The 18,605-nt window shown below is 34.5% G+C and overlaps 1 protein-coding gene across 4 annotated transcripts in view; it reads right to left on the bottom strand.

Moving 5' to 3' along the window:
- LOC150103732 (uncharacterized) overlaps positions 1-18,605 on the bottom strand; it is a 408,898-nt gene that overhangs the window by 169,714 nt on the left and 220,579 nt on the right. For all 4 annotated transcript variants that reach the window (XM_090397132.1, XM_090397134.1, XM_090397136.1 and 1 more), the window contains exon 18: positions 3,497-3,676. In XM_090397132.1, the coding sequence (XP_090253258.1) occupies positions 3,497-3,676 (180 nt within the window). The remainder of the gene's footprint in view (positions 1-3,496; positions 3,677-18,605) is intronic.

The following is an 18,605-nucleotide window of genomic DNA, read 5'->3' as shown; positions in this document are numbered from 1 at the left end:
TATAGCTGTGCAAAAAGGAATTGATTTTTATCTATTTATTTCATTTCTTCAGTTTAAATTAATTTCATTTAATTATTTTTTTTTACTTTTTTTTTGCATAAAGTAGATGAATGTTTACTGTTCAAATTTCCCTAATGTCATTGTCAGTCTTTCACTTCAAGAACAAATAGCGAATGGGACAACTGTGGTACAAATCATGTCATTTATCATTCTTCTAATGAAAGGCTTAACTGCAATATTAATGTTGTCGGGCTGTTTTGCCAAGCCCTTTGATAAGTTCTTTTTTTTTTTTTCTCCTCTTGAAAAAGGAGAGGGGAAAAAAAACTCAAAATCTAGAAACACTAAAGAAACAGAATCCAACAGTCAGTAACAACGAAAAGTGTCACTTCCCACGGCTTTTTGGAGATGCTTTATTAATGCTGTCCCAAAGACGCGAAATTCTATTTAAAGACGCTAAGCGAAGTCTTTTATGCCAACCCAAAACTGCAATGGACCGTGAGTTTCAGCTTTCTTTCGGCAGCGGTTCTCTTTCCATGGAGAGGGGATCATGGATCATTAGTCTTCTACGCATTTGCCGTTGTTATGTTTGTAGGTAAGTTCCAAAAGATTGTATTTCGGAGTTATTGCAACAACGCTCTTACCCTCCTCCCATTCCTCGCCTTGTAAATCTTACAAGAAGGCTGTCTTGCTACGTTTAGAAGTATGCGTTAGTTAAGAAAGTGTCGGGTCCTTGAGGTATATCAGCTATTCGACCTCGCTTTTAGCATGGTTAGCAGTCACGGACAAGTCAAACGTCTGTTAACGTATAAAAAGTGACCTTTTGCATGTACATGTAATTTATGATCACACTAAAGAGTGGGCCATTTTGTATTATAATGATTCAGTTCGAAACCTTTCAACTTATGCTACGTTTTTGATAATAAAAGGAGACCGTTATACGATTCTTTACTCATGGGGATTCCTAGATTTTTTTTTTTAAGTGTTATGAATACCCAATTCTATGGGAATTGGAACATTTCAAAATGTCATGAGAACTAAACATTTGGTCATTATGTAGACTTCATAACATGCAGCAGTGACAATTGTGTGAACACCTTTCTGAAACTGCAAATATATCAACGCTTACATAATGCTAAATTCGCGCAAAAGATATATGTAGACAAATAATGGCTAGTAGGAAACTCTTCAAATGAAGCCGTTGATATGCAATTATGGAGTTATATGTTTATTATTAGAGATTCTATTATATTAGCTAATTTAATAAATCTTAATATGAAACAATGTAAGACAGCTTTAGTTTAACAATAAATTGGCTATTTTATTTTATTTTGTAACATTTTATTATAATAGGTTATTATTGAGGGGACTCTCTATGCGCGATTTGTCTGCATTAACGGGATATATAACAAACAGAAGTTCTTGGAGGGGAAATCCTCATTGACCTCTATAAAACAGAGAAATCGCCTTCAATTGAAAACTTTTATAAAATTTTTCGCGTCCCAGACAAAATTTAAAATCTGATCTTTGTATGTTTTTTCAAGCCACTTCAGACTTCCAATAAGCAGAATGGTGGACACACACACATGCACACACCCTGTAGCTCAGGGGTCTCCAAACTACGGCTACGGCCAGCGATATGATTTTATCCGGCCCGCCAATTGACGGGGTGTTGATAGATTTCAAATGCATTAATTAAAATTGTTTAAATTAAAAAAAAACAATATTTCTTCACTGTATTATCCACCAACAATCACTTTGTGGAAAATACGTTGATATGAGCTGTGTCTTGAAACCCTGGAAAATTTCATTCGCTCTCGTGCACTTAATCATCGCCAGTTTAGGTCTTTTCTCGAGGAATGTGATTCTGGATATGTTGACGACATATTATACTGCAGTTCGCTGGGGTAGCTGTGGAAAGGTTCTTTCATCTCAGGAATGAAATTGAGATATTTCTTACCGAGAAAAAGTTACGAACCACTTTTATCAGATACCGAGTGGGTTGGGAAATTGGCATTTTTGCAGATCTGGTGAACCACATGAACAATTTGAATTTAAAGTTACAGGGTGAAAATAACTTAATTTGTGATTTATTATCTCATATCAAGGCATTCAGAGCAAAGTTGATACTTCTGGAAGGCCAGGTGAAAAATTGTAACTTTGCTCATATGCCATACTGTGCAGAATTGCATAAAAAGGGTGAAGCAGGATTTCCTTTCTCGTTTGCAAATTTAGATATTTCAGATCTTAAGCAACAATTTCAGAAGCGATTTGCTGATTTGGACGCCAATGCTAGGGAAATAAGATTGTTTCAAAATCCGTTTGACTGTGTTGTTACTGATGTCCCAAGTCAACTTCAAATGGAAATTATTGAACTTCAGGCAAATGAACATATTAAAGATAAATACAAGGAAGGAAACTTGATCGATTTTTATAAATTTTTGAACTCTGAGCAGTTCCCAAATTTGAAGAAATTTGCTTGTAAATTTATTTCTATTTTGGGGACAACGTATCTTTGCGAACACTTTTTCCCGAATGAAATATATCGAGTCAAAGTACAGGGCAAATTTATTTGATGAACATTTGAAATCGCTACTTGTAATTAGCACTTCAAAATTTGAACCTGAGTTTAATAAGATTTTAAAAACACAAACACGGTTACATTATTCACATTAATGATTTTATTATAATTTGATAAAAATATGAGAATTTGCTGATAGTGTTCGTTGTCATTAATATACGATAATTTAATCTCACATACTCTGTAATCAGTTTTTATCTGCTTTCAATAAAGTCATATCTCTAGTTCTAGAGTTTTTTTATTACTATGGCTCGCTGAAGTACCCAATGTGGCTCTCACGACGAAAAGTTTGGAGACCACTGCAGTGTAGCTTGAAGAGCAGTGTTGCTGGATCGGCTAGCCAGACTGCATAAAAATGGGTTAGTTTATGTATCGATATTTTACCAAATAGATTTAAACAACGAATTAGTTGCTGGCAGAGCCTTTTTAGTACAATTAAAAGAACGACGGGACATTGCATCCTTCGATGGCGGGAGGAACTTTTTCATGGAAGATGAGTTTCAGTTGAAGGTCTAGTTAGTCTCATATGGAAGTAATTGGATTTTTCTCCGGAAACTCGATTTTTCATTCTGCATATAAGCATATATGCAACAAAAAAAAAAAAAAAAAAAACGCGATTTACAGTGGGAGGTTACCATTAATGGGCGATCATTGACGGATAATAGCTGAATGATTAAGTGGTGTAGAGGGCCACTCAGTGGAGTAGATGCACCTCCGCGATTAGTCGTTAGACTCCTTGGAGGTGTCATGAAATAATTATAATGAAATCTTGTACAAGGGAATATATAGTACTGTACATGGTAATACGGAGCAAATGTGATAATATTTAATATAATTTTAGCCTTTTTTTTTTTTTTTGAAATTGTAATGTTAACTGAGGAACGTGCTAATTTGTATTATATTATGCATGTTACTTACCCTTATTAAGCTTTCTACATCAAAACATAGCTTGGCCGCAGCTTTTAATTGCCGCATGATGGATACCGTATCATGCTTTGACAGTAGGGTACTTTCATTCAGTTTGAGTATGGCCAAAGAAAATCGAAAGAGTACCTTGGGTCCTTCCAAGAGAAAACAGTCCCATATACGAAGAAGTGTCTGCAAATAGAGAACATACTTATGAAAAAGGTCGGCAAACATGGCATAATTTGGGAAAATATTTAAAGAGCAGTTTAAGCGTGTAACACATTGAATAATACTCTTATTCGCCACCCGAAATACTGTTAATTCGATTAATAATCGATGATTATTAATCATCGATTATTTATCGATTTTAAAACATTACCAGACTAAGTAAAAAAAAATCACTTCCAGTAGCCACTGTCCTTGCAAATAGGATCATGTCTAATCGCCATATGATGAGCATGGGTTGAAAGGGAGATACGAGGGAAAGGGGACCTCGACTTGTGAAGTTTCAAGGATAACATTACCATTATGAAAAATCGTTCAAAGTAGGGGGAAGTGATGTGTCGTAAACACATCCGCTACGGCTGATCCTCATGAGCTGGATCACCATGGACTGTTTATGGTAGGCCATCGGCACACGCCAGCTGGATAGCTTGAAGCCGCACGCGCGCTACAAGAGCGGGCACAAAGGGCTTGTGAATACTATGCGTCCGATTATATTTTTTGTTCATTTTTTTCCTCTACAGTGGGCAGGTGGTTGTTGCTGTCGTGTGTAAATACCCTCGCCTGAAGCAGTACCGGTAGATAAAACGGCCTATCTGCGCTCTGCAGCCATTCTGGTAACTTCATCACAAGGCGCAATCGAGGATAGCTTAAGATGTAGCGGCGGCAGTGGCGTTCAATGTCAAACCGTTAGTCATACACAGGCTCGATGCATTCCCAAACTTTACTATCAGCTAATTAAGTCTACAATTCGTCTCCCTTTTCCAAGCGGAAATAATTATTGTTTGTATTATTATTATTGTTGTTGTTACAACAAAAGACTCAACCGAGTCCGTTGGGAATCCACTTTTGCTATCAGAGACGTTCCGGTAAAGGCCGCTGTAATCCAGACGTTACGGTTCCTTACACTTCGACAAGTATTTTTCTGTCAGTGAGTTGTGTTTATGACACTCCCCAACCATCGTGTGAGTGAAGGTTGCGTCATAGAGTTGGACACATACTGAGTAATTACATCTCCAATTTCATTGTTTATCTTTGTTGAGTTTGGGGCAATGCATTGAAGATGACCTTCCCATATTTTATAGACTTCTTGATGTGTGCAGTAGTTACTTATTTTTTAGTAAAAAAAAAAAAAAAAAAAACGATAATTTCTAGTAGAGTAGGGTGTCAAGTGATTGCTATTTTGCTTAAGAAGGGCCCGTGGAATCAGTAGCGAGCTCAGGATTTAATCTTCGGGGGGGGGGGTAGACGATTTGATAATGCACACTACGCATCGCATACGACCTATGATTGAGCACCTGCAATGATCGCTAATTCATAAGTCGTATAGAAATAGAAGACACGACACAACATAAATTAAAAAAAATGAATTTTAATTAGGAAAAGATTTTTGAATTAGGAAAATTTTTCTAGTGTTTTTTTTTCCTTTTTCTTTCTGGGGCAGGGCTCTCTTGCCCCTCCCCCCCTCTTGGTGCGCCACTGCGTGAAATTAATAGTTTTATGTAATCTACAATGAATAACATAAAGTATTAATTCCACTAATCTATTAATTTATACCTGTTTAAAATGTTACGGCCGATTTGTTTATAAAATAAATCCTTTTTAACCTCTTTTATGTCCCATTTACCTTCAAGTTTCCACCACCGTTAGCTGAGTTCAAGAGTATTTTCAAGATTCCAGAGGTATCAGGAAGAGAGTACTGCAAACAAGAGCTGCCATCTCGTAGTCCTAAAATTAATATATCATTATTATGTGGCACCTCCAAGGAGTCCAATGACTCATCTAGGGAGGGCACCCACTCTACAACTCTCCGTCTCCACCATTCAATCAACGAACCGCAACTGCCATCATCTACCGTCCATCACCACCATTAGTATTTTGACAGAAATCACAAACATCCATGACCACGGCGAGATTCGAACCCGCAGCATTTTGACTGGAAAGAGGATACATTGACCATATCATAAAAATAGACTTGCTGTGTTAAATACTACAGGTGCATGAATGACGAAACCTTACGTGCCTGTACCATACATAGGTCGGGACTCAAAAAGAAAGAAAAGAAAAGAAAAGGCCTAAAAATAGTTTCTCTAGTCGGCGACAAGAATCGAACATATAGCAATCTTTCTTCTGGCTGTCTAGCACTATAAAAGTCGATTTTCCGTTCCTAAATCTCTACAGTTTAGCTTACCTACAGTACTAATATACTATACTATTGAGTTTACAACCTTTCATGGATGTGATAGCCCTAAAAAAATTTGTTAATTGGATTTCGTTCGTATTCTGCAATTTGCATTTTTTACGACTTTAGAAATGTGTTAAGTTGTGTATTTCTAATATGAAAAATGCAAACTTTTTTCTGAGAAAGCGCTTAGACTTCTCTAGATATCTTTCTTCCCATAAAGGGATTTAGTATTTTGGCAAAATATTAAATCCCTTTATGGGAATATACTTTAAATAGTATATACTCATGCGACTGCCAATACTGATCCTTTTCAATTCCCTGCGCATAGTTCGGTGAAATATGGGTTGGGAAAAGCCTTAATTAAATGCTTTGGCCAATTGCTGCACACAGGAAGTTCTGTTCGTACATACACGGGGCAGCTATCTCATTCCTGACACTGTCTTAGGACCATAGTTAGGCCTCTTAGACAAGCAGAGGTGTGATTATTTTTCCACTGATTAAACATCCCGGATATCTCACCTTTTGAGAAACCAATCAGCTATGCTGTTTTCGAAATCGTGGCTCCAGCCAGACGGGCACCCACAATAAGCCCTTTATCGAACTCTGAAAGATCCTTTGTTTTTCCCATTGCAATCAACACTGTTGACGATTCCTGACAGCAGAATTCTTAAATACTTGCCTAAAACACGTGGTGACCAAGTATTTTGCATATAGGCCCGTAAGCGAAGTTTACATACATCTGCATAAAGGTTTCTAATACAGTGACCAGTATGTGTATATACTTAAGCCTGGTTGTCCAAAGGGATTGCTCTGCTCACCAACCGACAAGTTTTGGGCTTGGGCCCCACTGCGGGCTTGAATGTTCGTGAGTGCTTTTAGGTAGGTGATGATTTTTATCGTTCATTCCGTTTACTGGAGGCCTGAAGCTTGAAAACGTTCCGTGTCCTCTAGAACAAGTTTTTCGGATTATCTAACTGTAATTAGCCTATCCTCATCACCATTATTCTAAAGGTTTACAACCTTTGTGAGTGAGATTCACATAAAAAAAACTCGGACATGGGACCGTACATTTTTGTGTATATTGTCCAACATGCCTGTATTTCCATGGTGCTTCTCTAGATCTATAGATAGATGTGTAGCAAACAAGAAAATTTGCACTTTCAAAATTAAAGTTTGATAAGTTATGGTGTGTGTATGTTCATTAACGTTTCTCAGAAGAAACACTGCAATTTCCTGTCACCTTCCTCCAATCACTTTCTAAAAGAGTTCTTCGTATCCTGAACGAAGATTCGAACCCACATCTTTCTCCTTGAGTAAGATGTGGGTTCAGGCTAGTATTGAAGGATGTATTGCTTCAACCAAACTTACAGAAAAGTAGAATATACAAAGATTTTATTCTCTTTTGCCAACTGATCTAAGACATTTTGTATATATTTTCCTTATTATCCACAACTGCGATTCGAACAGTAGCAGAAACTCAGCACAGCCAGGAAATACATCAAAATGACATTGCATCGATTTATCGCTCTCGCAAAGTTTTTATTAGAAAGATACCCAGATTACCCATATGGAAATCAATTAAATTAATTTTTTTATTTTAATCGACTTTAATTAAATCGTACATATTAATAAATTTATTATACCCCTGGTATCAAAATTCTGAAATACAGTTGGCTGAGTCGAAATGATGATTTGTCCTCATCCTTCGTAAGAGGTAAGTCAAACAAATATCACTTCACCTAGGAATTGAAGCTTAATAAAGAAATTCTATATGACATTCCAACTTTTATTTCCAAATATTAAATGAGGAAGGAAATTATAATAGAAGAATGTTGGGAAACGTTTATTTTGTAAAATCGTTTAAAATGGAATGTGAATTAATACACTGAAATTAAGAATTATCTCAAAAATTCTAATTAAAAATAATTTCAAAAATGTTAATCAACTATTCAGCCACCTAAAAGAGGAAAGTCGAATTAATCATGTCTCAAAACATATCTCAACGAGAATAAAAAAAGAAAAAAGAGAGAAGAAAGAAAATCCGTGAAAAGTAAGAAATTCGATAAGTTTTACGTTATATAAAACTTCGGCGATTCGAAGCTTTAAGATAAAGAAATCGAAACAGATTGCGTCTTCCTTTTTTTTTTTTTTTCTTTCAGTTGTCATATTTGAACCTTATAATTCAGTCGGATTATCAGCTCTCGCCATCCTAGTGATATCATAGAGACCCAATAATTTGCTACCGCATCGCCACAGGGCCGAACCTCGCTCTTGTCAGACTACCCAGCTACCAGCTGCTTGGATAGTCTGTAATTTGCTCACCCCAGCAGCAGCCCAATGTAGTGAGCACTCAGGGTTGACTGTCTTTGCTCTAGGCGCCCTTTAGTATTATCATCTGCTGGTACTTGCTTTTACCTGGTCTTTTTTTTTTTTTTCTTCTTCCTCAAATCCAGCCCCACTCTTCGAACTTCAATCCCCTACCTTTTTCCTGCACAGCGTTTTCCTTTAATTCGATGAATAGCAATCACTCTCGTACCAACTGCTGCTGTAAAAATATTTGCAAGTTATATTTTCTACACAAAAAAAAAATAATAATACTAATAAAATAAAATAAATAAACAAAAATAAAATAAATAAACAAAAATAAAATAAATAAACAAAAATAAAATAAAATAAAAACTAGTCGGTAAGTTAAATAGACAGACATCCTAACCTCTCTATTGCCACTGAAATTTTTATTGGATATCTAAAAATGAATGGCAGAACAATTATCTCGAAATCAGAAATATAAAATGTTTTTAATATCGAGTATAAAATAATAAGTATAAAATAATCTTGAAAATGAAATGAAAGAAAATTTTAAAAAATATTGAACTAACATACTCTTGTTATCTAGCTGAATATAAATTCGTTTGGTTAGCTGAGATTTCATTATTAATTTGATCACATGCTTAATCTTTTGGCAGAGGGCGTTTAGTAAGTTTACACATTTATGTTTAAGTTTTATATTTATTTTATAAATGGTTAAATGTTTGTGTTTTATATTTATTTTATAAATGGTTAAATGTTTTGTGTTTTATATTTATTTTATAAACGTTTAAATGTTTGTCTTCATATTTATTTTTATAAACGAATGTAATGCATGTATTATTAACCGAACGATTCTTAAAAGGTATTCGTAAATATTTCTATATCGAGTTTTTATTATCTGCCATTCGCTACGCAAGAATCGTTCTAATGACAAAAACCTCAGCATAAATAACAGCAGAAAAAAGTATTTCTGATTCAAAAATGACTCGTATGAATACAATTAGATCCCAAGTATAATGTGATAATATTGTTAAAATTGCAGTTAGCATTTCTCCAGTTACATAATCCTTGTTTCTTCTTTGCAGAAGAGATAAATCACGGTAAAAGATATCAGACAATTTTTAAGGAGGAAGTACTTATGCTAGATGTTTGTAAAGATTTTAATAGAAATGTATATGTAGAAATATTTAATGAAAAATAAATCACTATCTTCATTATCATCTGACAAAGCAACTCTTACAAAGTAACAAGTCGATTTGGTTGATTGAGTTTATGCCAATACAAAGAAGAGAGTGTCTTATGCCTGTAAATTGCATATCTTTATCTTTTCTAGTAAGTTTACATGTTCAGCAGGATTTATAAATTTACCGGAAAACTTACTTTAGATGAGAAGTCCTTATTATAAATGTTTCTCTTATTCTCCGATGGAAAATGAACTTGTCTTTTTTTTTCCATTTAAAAGGCGTAGCAGTTACCAAAGGGCCAGATTGCATTCAACTTCCGCGAGTGATCACTAATCAAGAATGAACTAGCTAAGACTGACCAACGGAAATAGAGCAAACCAGCTTTGCAATAGTAGTTTTGGATAACGATGATATTCATTATGCCAGCAATTGGATCTATAGTGTCCATCTAGTCCCAACGAAGTTGTCTTGGCTGTATAGACGGATTGGCCATAGTGTAACATATTTGATTTCTCTATAGCGGTCCAATTTTAATTTAAGTTTTTTAGCTTAAGTCTTTTGAGTTTTTTTTTTTAATGTTATTCTGATGTCTTCAGCATTTTCTCGGTCTTAAGCATATTCTGAACATCCTATTAATGTAGTTTACATATACATTTTTGCATCTCGAATACATTTTTTTATAACTAAGTTAAACAGGATATGTGAAGGGATATCTTCTCTTCAATCCTCTCTTAACAGCAAAATATTCAGATCTAATTCCATTAGATCTGAATATTTCGGCTGTCAGTGGTGCAAATTTGATTCATTTATTATTCTCCATTTCTCATTATTCTCAAAGTTCATTTATTATTCTCCAAAGGCCTTCTCTATGAATACACTCATATATCCTTCTAAAATCTATAAATAAAATATGGACCTACTGAATATATTCAGTAGTATCTGTTTCAGTGTAAAAATTTGGTTAACTGTAGACCTATTCCTTCGCTATCCTGCTAGATATTCGTCTATATTTTCTGCGGCATATGATAAGATTCTTTATGGAACAATATTAGATAAAATTCATTTTTGTTTCCTCTTTACGCGTATGCTGGTATGATTAGTGATGCTTTCCATTCTGAGGGTATCTCCCTTTTATGTATTTCCTTAGCTAATTCACTTCCACCATGTTTGATTTTCAGTTACTATTCCATCAGTACCTAGTGCAGTGGTTCTCAAACTTTTTGAAGTCGGGGCGCATTTAAAATCCTACAAATAATTGTAGCCGCACTGTATACAAATTTCTGAGAAATATGTTATAATAATTAAGTCAAATATTACAGAAAAAAATAATGCGATAAAAAAAAAATAAAATGAAACATACCTTAAGTTTATTCATTCTTGTGTTTATGAGAAACATGAGCCTGATGTGTCCTAGCGATTGCTTCAATGTTTGGGCATATATTTGAAAGGCAAACTCTCATTTCCTCGTCAATACATTGAAGAGTTCCTCTCTTTTTACACTTAATTGTGGTGAGGGTAGAAAATCCTAATTCACATAAATATGATATTGAAAATTGTAGTAAAATGTTCAAAGCTCTTAGATATTGACACATATGCTTCTTTTATAGAAATCCAAAAGGCTTCAAGAGACAATTCCTTATGTTTAATCATTAATCCACGATCAGTGGATATAGCTGCCAGTTCTTCTTTTTCTTCTGTTAATGTTAAACCAGAATCACTTGAAGTTTCCATAAATGGGTTTCTAATCCAATCGTATTATTCAGTGTTAAGTGATGGAAAATAAGAACTCAATTTTTCTTCTAAACTTGTTAAATGTTCAACTATTATTGGAAGTGTTTCATTTATGCAAGTGTTACTTACCAATGGAAACATTTCCAAATTACCTTCAACAGCTTTTCTTTTCCAAATCTGTAGTTTTCTCTGAAACGCTTTCATTTTGTCAGTGGATGTGAGAATATTTTCTTCTTTCCCTTGCATGCTAGTATTCAAAATATTGAGCTGTTGAAATATATCGGCCAAATACTGTAACCTGGCAATCCAAAATTCGCACCGAAGGAGGTTACAAAAATGTAATTGTTTCATCTCTTCAAAAAACGCAAGAAGTTCTTGTCGTAGTTCGTGTACACGGGTAAGTACCTTCCCCCTTGACAGCCACCTTATCTCAGTGTGTAAAAGCAGCCGTGTTGTGAATCCATATCGATACAAAGCTTTTAGAATAAACGCGATTTCACAGGTCTTGTTTTAATAAAGTTTACCATCTGAACAACTTGATCTAAAACTTCTCTTAATTTTTCTCCCAATGTTTTTGCCATCAAGGCCTCCCTATAAAGAAAGCAGTGAGTTACGATAACATTCTCATTTTGTTTTTTTACAAAAGATGTAAGGCCCTTAACTCAGCCTACCATGGAAGGGGCTCCATCTGTACAAATGCTTACACAGGACTTCCATGTTAACTGCCATTTATCAAGATAGCTATTCAAAATGTTAAAAACGTCCTCACCTTTTGTAGACACACTTAATTCTTTGCAAAAAAGAAACTGATTTACTATTTGATCTTCATTAATAAAACGGACGAATGCTGAGTTGCGCCTTGTTGGTAATGTCTGTTGACTTATCAACTTGCAATGCAAAATTTGAATACTGAAGTTTATTACTGCATACATTTTTCTCGATATCAGAAGACATTTCTATAATACGCCTGTGAACTGTATCGTTGGACAGAGGAATCTTGCTTATTTTCATTGCTGCTTCATTTCCTAGCATTGTCATGACCATTTTTTTGCATGCAGGCAAAATAAGTGAGTCACCTAAAGTATGATCTTTCATATTTTTTTGCTATCAGTTCTGAGACTTGATAAGAAGCGATTTGAGCTTTATCAGAAACAGTCATTATACTTTCAAAAAAAATTTGCCGCTTTTGTTTGCTGTTCAGACAATCTCTTGAAAAAACTGACAGATTTATCTTGTAAATGAGGGTGTAGTTTTAAAATGTTTACTCAATTTACTAGGAAGCAATGATTCATTTGCCATTTTACATCCACATACTAAACATAGCGGCAAAGGATGATCTTCCCTTCCGGTCCAAGTGAAACCAAAGCTTAAATAACTTTCATTATATTTGCGAGTAGGCTGCGATTTTGCGTTCTTACTTGCACTTAACTTTTGCTCACTTCCAGAATCTGATTCTTCAATATCACGCTTCTTTTTGAGAAATTTATCCATTTTATTTGGTGTATTTATCTGAAAATAAGTAATATGCACATATCATCCACTTCTAACACTTTTAAAATAAGTAATATACAACATAAGTAATACACAACAAGAATAAACCATATTCTTGTTCTCTTTGCAAGAAAAACCGCTGTTAATTAACATAATAATGATGTGTTGACAAAAAGAGCGGTATATCCGTAATGAAAAGGTATAATAGAGTAACTATATTTATTTTTATATCTAGACACATATTTCTCTGGAATACCACAGGGCGCACCCAGAAATCTTCTAGGGCGCACCCTTTGAGAACCACTGACCTAGTGCATTGTTGTCTTTGAATTGTATTATACTTTTTTCTAGTATGGTTAGTGAAGGTTGAAGTATTTCTGGGTAATAGCTATGTTAAGTTTTCTATTCAAAAGTCTCAGCAGGTACATTTAGAACTGCAGGTTTCAGTTTAGAAGTTTGTTATAGTACTCTCTTCACTTGTTTGCTATTTCATATCTATTGAATGCCCCATTACTATTGTTGTTATCATATATGGACCTGTTTTTTTTTTTTTTTTGGCTTCTAATTTCGCAGAAAAATTTTCCAGAGTTATTTAACGTAAAGAATTTCTTCAATCTGTTCGTATAAAATTCTTTTCTGTTATCTGATTATTTTATTGGCTTCTCGCTGCTCTCTTTGTATCTCTGAGAAACATGAATATCAGATGATTCATAAAGTCAATTACTTCTATCTTTTTTCTTTACTGCCAGTTCATATTCTTCATTAAACTTTCTTTCTTTTTTTTTTTTTTTTTTGCTGTTTTTCTTTGAATTGCAATTAAGTTTTCTGCTACCAGTTTCATGCTATCCTCCTTGTTATCATTTCAGATAATTTCAATATTTTCATTATCTTTCAGTTGTTTATACTTCAATTTTTGTTTTTAATTCACTCTCATATTTTCTTCTCTCCTCTGTTTTATCTACTTTGTCAATATTGTATCTCAAATGATTCGCATGTCCTGAAAAATATGAATAGTATATTTTGACTCGAAGAATATCATTAATTAGAAAATAGTCACTATTACACTCACCTCCTCTATAATTCCGAATATGCTCGATGCAATAATATAGACTATTAATTAAATAGCCCATATTATGATATGGACTATTTAATTAAATGTATTACCCACCAGGAGATCATATGATCTATCTGAATAAATGTATATTCATTGCGATATTTACATGTTAGTTTGTGCATATTCTTCTGCATAAGCATATACGTATATATATAAATTTTGCCAATTCATGAATATTTGATTAAAGTTTATAAGGAGAACAGTAGAATAAGTTGATAACATTTATTTACTTAGTAACGCAATGTTTTCTTTCCAATTGCACAGGATTTCTTCAGGTGTAAATATACAAAACAGTAAGGACAAAAAAAAAAAAAAAAGGTGACAACTGTTATACAGAATAGACTGATGTTATTTTTAAAAAATTATTTCTAATTGTTCCGAACATTCTGCGTGTTTACGCATTCAAGTGAAAACGTTCTTGCCTAATGAAGGATAGGATGTATTCAGACAAGTTAATACTTTGGTTAATGTTTAAATGTTTAGGATCTAATGCTATTTCCAAAGATTCCCATATTTTTCTTTCTGTTGTATTGTAGCAACAGTGTAATTGTTGTGATTTATCCCATAAAGCTTGATGTCTCATTTGCGAAGCGTCCTGTGGGTCAGCTGAAGAGAGCACGTGTGATGAAAAGCTGAGGCTTCTCTCCTATGATATTCAATATTCACACGCGTTGTTCAATCGATTTTTTGTCTGTCTATAGTAAGATGACCGGCAATCGCACCATAGTGGATAACCACCCAGATATTGAAGTGGGCTTTACCGAGGTTTTGTGGATCTGAGCAGTGATCTCATCTTGTAAACTACTACTTTGATTTTATATCCCTGAAGTATTTTTGGCAGTTTTATGGAAACAGTTAATATATGAGAGCGTGATGAATCCTATGTTTTCATTAGAAATTTCTCTGGTCCCATGTCGGTTGAGAAGTCTGGAGATGGTGTGCTCAATATAGCCATTCTGAAGGAAAGTGTTCCTTAAATGTTGAAGTTCTTTGGCAAGTCGGCGGGCTCTTGCTATTGAAGTTCAAATTTAGTACGAAAATAACACCCAATTTTGAGGTCTATAATGATGGAATGAGGCACGTAGATATCTGTCAGTATGTGTAGGATTTCGAAATATAGAGACTTTCAATTTACCCGATTCCGAAATTAAAATAGGTGAATTTTACGTTAGGGTGTTGACAATTCAGATACTCGCGAAAAAGCAGAAGTGAAGGTAATTCATGGTTCCAGACTAAGAATATATCATCGACGTACCTTTTCCATAATTTTGGTTTATGATGGTATTCTTCCAGGACTTTGTTTTCAAATGTTTCCTTATAAAGATTTGCTAAAACTGGCTATCCATGGCTAGACCAGAGTTCTGTTTAGATAAAGGTTTATATATATATATCCAAATACATGTTCCTTCTTTTCCAAGTTTTGCATTGAAATCTCCTAATAGCATGATTGTATCCTTTTGTGGAATGTTTTCGATGTTTAGTTCCAGTTTTTCATAGAATTAAAAGCAATCTATATTATGTAAAAATAATTGATTGTATTAATAAAGTTTTATATATTACCAATTTTTAATGTGAATCCCACCTAAGAAAAGTTACAAATCTATTGCACATGTATACTGTAGGGGGGAATAAAGGTTAGGTAATGTAGAAATCCTAATTTATAAATTAAACATGGAATATTCAAGCACTTTAGGTTTAGATGTACGATAAGCAGGACAGTCTCAAACCTAACGACGAAAACAGTCTGCCACTTAAAAGGATTCGAATTCACCACCAACTGATTGGAGGGCAGCAGTACTATCCTCTCGTCCAGCATAGCTGTGGTTGATTTGCATGTAACCTAAAAGTATTTAAACTTAAACCATTATTATTTATAAATAGGCTATAGATTGGTTCCTTAACTTTGAAGAACGGATGAGGTAATTTTTTTTTCTTTTAATGTAAATTAAAATTCCACTCACGGATGATTAGACACTATAAAAATACTCTTTACAACGCACAAATCTTTCCTTTGATATCACTTTAATTCTTCGTCTTCGATGTCCTTTTATGTTATATATTACAAGCTTCCAGTCAACAATTTACTTTCGAAGTAAATTGTCATGATTGTTAGCATCCAGGAATGTGTTAGCAGAGCTAATCTCGGGTGGTATGGTCACTTAAATAGAATGGGAGACAAAAGATTAGCAAATCAAGTGTTCTCTGTCAGGTTGCCAGGAAAAAGACCCAGAGGAAGATCAAAATGTAGGTGGATTGATACAGTACAAAGTGCCTTAGAAGATAGAAATATAAGATCTGATAATGTTGGAGTCTTGACAGGTAAAAGATTTATTTGGAGGAAAATTGTAGATAGGAAGTTAGTAATGATGTAAGTTCTTCATGTAGTACTATCATAATATCCTGTACACCCCTTGAGGGTACATGGCAGGAATTTGATTATGTAAACTGGTCACAGGAAGCTAATAAAACGTACGTATCTGCAGGTATATACTGGAAAATGATGATGAATATTGAAATATCGATAGTCTGTAATAGCAACAAACATGCTGATGATAATCATTCTTGCGAGATTTAAAAAAAAAAAAAAACTGACATCGCATTTCATATAGCAAAAACAGTCAGGTACACCAAGATCAGTAAATCCTTTCGCATGAAATATATTTTATTTACTACTGACAGCTTCAAGCGGGTGCGGTTTTGATATATATATTTGTGTGTGTATATATATATATATATATATATATATATATATATATATATTTATTTATTATTTTTTTTTTTTTTAAACGTTTCGGGTATCTTTACTCCTCACATGTTTTACATAATATGTCGCAGGCACGTAGATTAAATATGCTCTTTGATGATCGTCTGCTCAGAAAAAACACCATTTGTATTCCAGGAAACTACACATAAATCTTTTCTTCGATGCCGCTTTAATTCTTCGTCTTGGAAGTCCATGCGTTTATGTCCTTTTCTTTTAAATTCGAAGAGGTCGGGAAGAAAAAAAAAAAAAAAATTCAAAAACGTGATTCAATTAGAAACTGATTGACTGGCACGCTGAACTCGATGACCGATAAAGTATTTTTTTAGCTTGCTGATGATTCCTCTCTCTTTCACTGCATGAGGAAAAAAAAAAAAAAGATGCAACAAGCCGTGCTGAGGTTATGACTGCTACGAAAATCAGAACGAATATTACGGAGGGTAGGAACGATACCTCAGGCAGGAACTACCATTTGACATTAATGGCTTGAACTCTAGTACCCAACACACAAATGTCACGCGATGCTAACCATCGCCAAAGGCTGGAAAAATTCCCCACAGTGGAAGTAACAACAGGACGACGCGCTGTCTCAAAGTAGGTCGCAAATAACTTGTTTCACTGGACTATTAATTCATAATTAATAATTCATAATTTTTGTAAGATATTTAAGGTGAAATTGGTAGCTGTAGTTACGATTATGGGCTCTGACGAATTCGAGGTTTCTTCATGCCCAGAGATATACAGTATTTCCTATTTTGTAACATCCCTGCCACCTAGTGTATATGAGCAAAACCTACTGTTTCCATGGAAACTGGGAAGTATAATATCGCATAGCCTTAGTTAACAAGCCAAACTATTATACATGGAGAGGGGGGGGTAGGAAACGATGAAGAACCTAAAGTTAGCTTCAGAATTATTTATTTTATATATATACAGTTTATTGATATGAAAGAATAACGGAAAAATACCGGTTTCTATTTCCTAAATTCTAGATTGGCTACATTATATGTTATCATTTGCGCGCAGTGGAGAAAATGTTTACTTCGTCTGCGCCGCGAAGAAATATATATATTGTGTACACAACAACTGCTATTCTTTTTATTGTCAGCACTACAGAACAGAAATAAATAAATAAATATAACGTAAATAAGAGAATACGGCAATTTAAAAAATAAGGATTCGTTACGTTGAACATAAAAATCTCATCGCAGGTCGATTGATTTTCAAGTTTGGTCTGTGTGTTGAGATGCCTCGATTACGTCATTCGAAATTAATGCTTTTGGCAATATTACACTCAATTAAAAGAATGCTTAAATCTAATAGAAATCGTCAAAAGGTTTCCGGTTTTTTTTTTTTTTTTTCAAAACAAAATAGTATTAGACCAAGTCCTAGAAATTTATTATTTTTTTTCTTTCCCTCACTTGAAATGCTAATATTTACGTACGGTTACATTCCGACGTGAGTCGTTTTCCGAATTTCCATCTATTGTAACGGTTCAGATAACTTCATCATTTTGCATACCACAAATCGTTGCATGCGAATTTATAATGAATGAAATTTATATCTGCTCCTCGTTAAGACTGATCTTTTGATTGATTTATCGTTCCTCTCACAAAAGTTGTATAAGCGTCTTCAAAAGTACTTACTGCATAAATATCCCATTCTTCCACGTTGTGGTTAAACATCGTTTGGTAGACTCCCTCTAGCGTTAATCTGCTACGCGTGTTCTGGTGAGTAGTAAAATATCTTTAGAGGGAGTTATATGTCTGGTTTATGTCATGCATAAATATGCAATGATGATCCCTTTTCTGTCTCTGTGCCCCCCCCCTTTCCTTTGTGGGCGTCACATGAGCATATGAGCAAATGTTTAAATTGTACCATAAACTGGTGACCCAGAAGGTCAACTGGCATCCTTCCGGAGGAGTAAACGAATAACACCTCTCTCTCTCTCTCTCTCTCTCCTAACGGTACAAATGTGACGTCGTGCGCCCTCTGACAGCTAATGGTGGAAGGTATAGGAGGCGGAACACAACAATACAGTACAATGATCCCCAACTTCCGCTACACGAACGCCTGCATGGCGTCTGGGTCGTATTTGTTGTACACACCACCCTGATGGCAGC

The sequence above is a fragment of the Typopeltis vanoorti genome, chromosome 8, assembly GCF_054136105.1.
Source record: "Typopeltis vanoorti isolate ZY-2024b chromosome 8, IOZ_Tvanoo_1.0, whole genome shotgun sequence".
In the NCBI taxonomy this organism is placed as follows: domain Eukaryota; kingdom Metazoa; phylum Arthropoda; class Arachnida; order Uropygi; family Thelyphonidae; genus Typopeltis; species Typopeltis vanoorti.
This window is presented reverse-complemented; position numbering and strand designations above follow the sequence as displayed.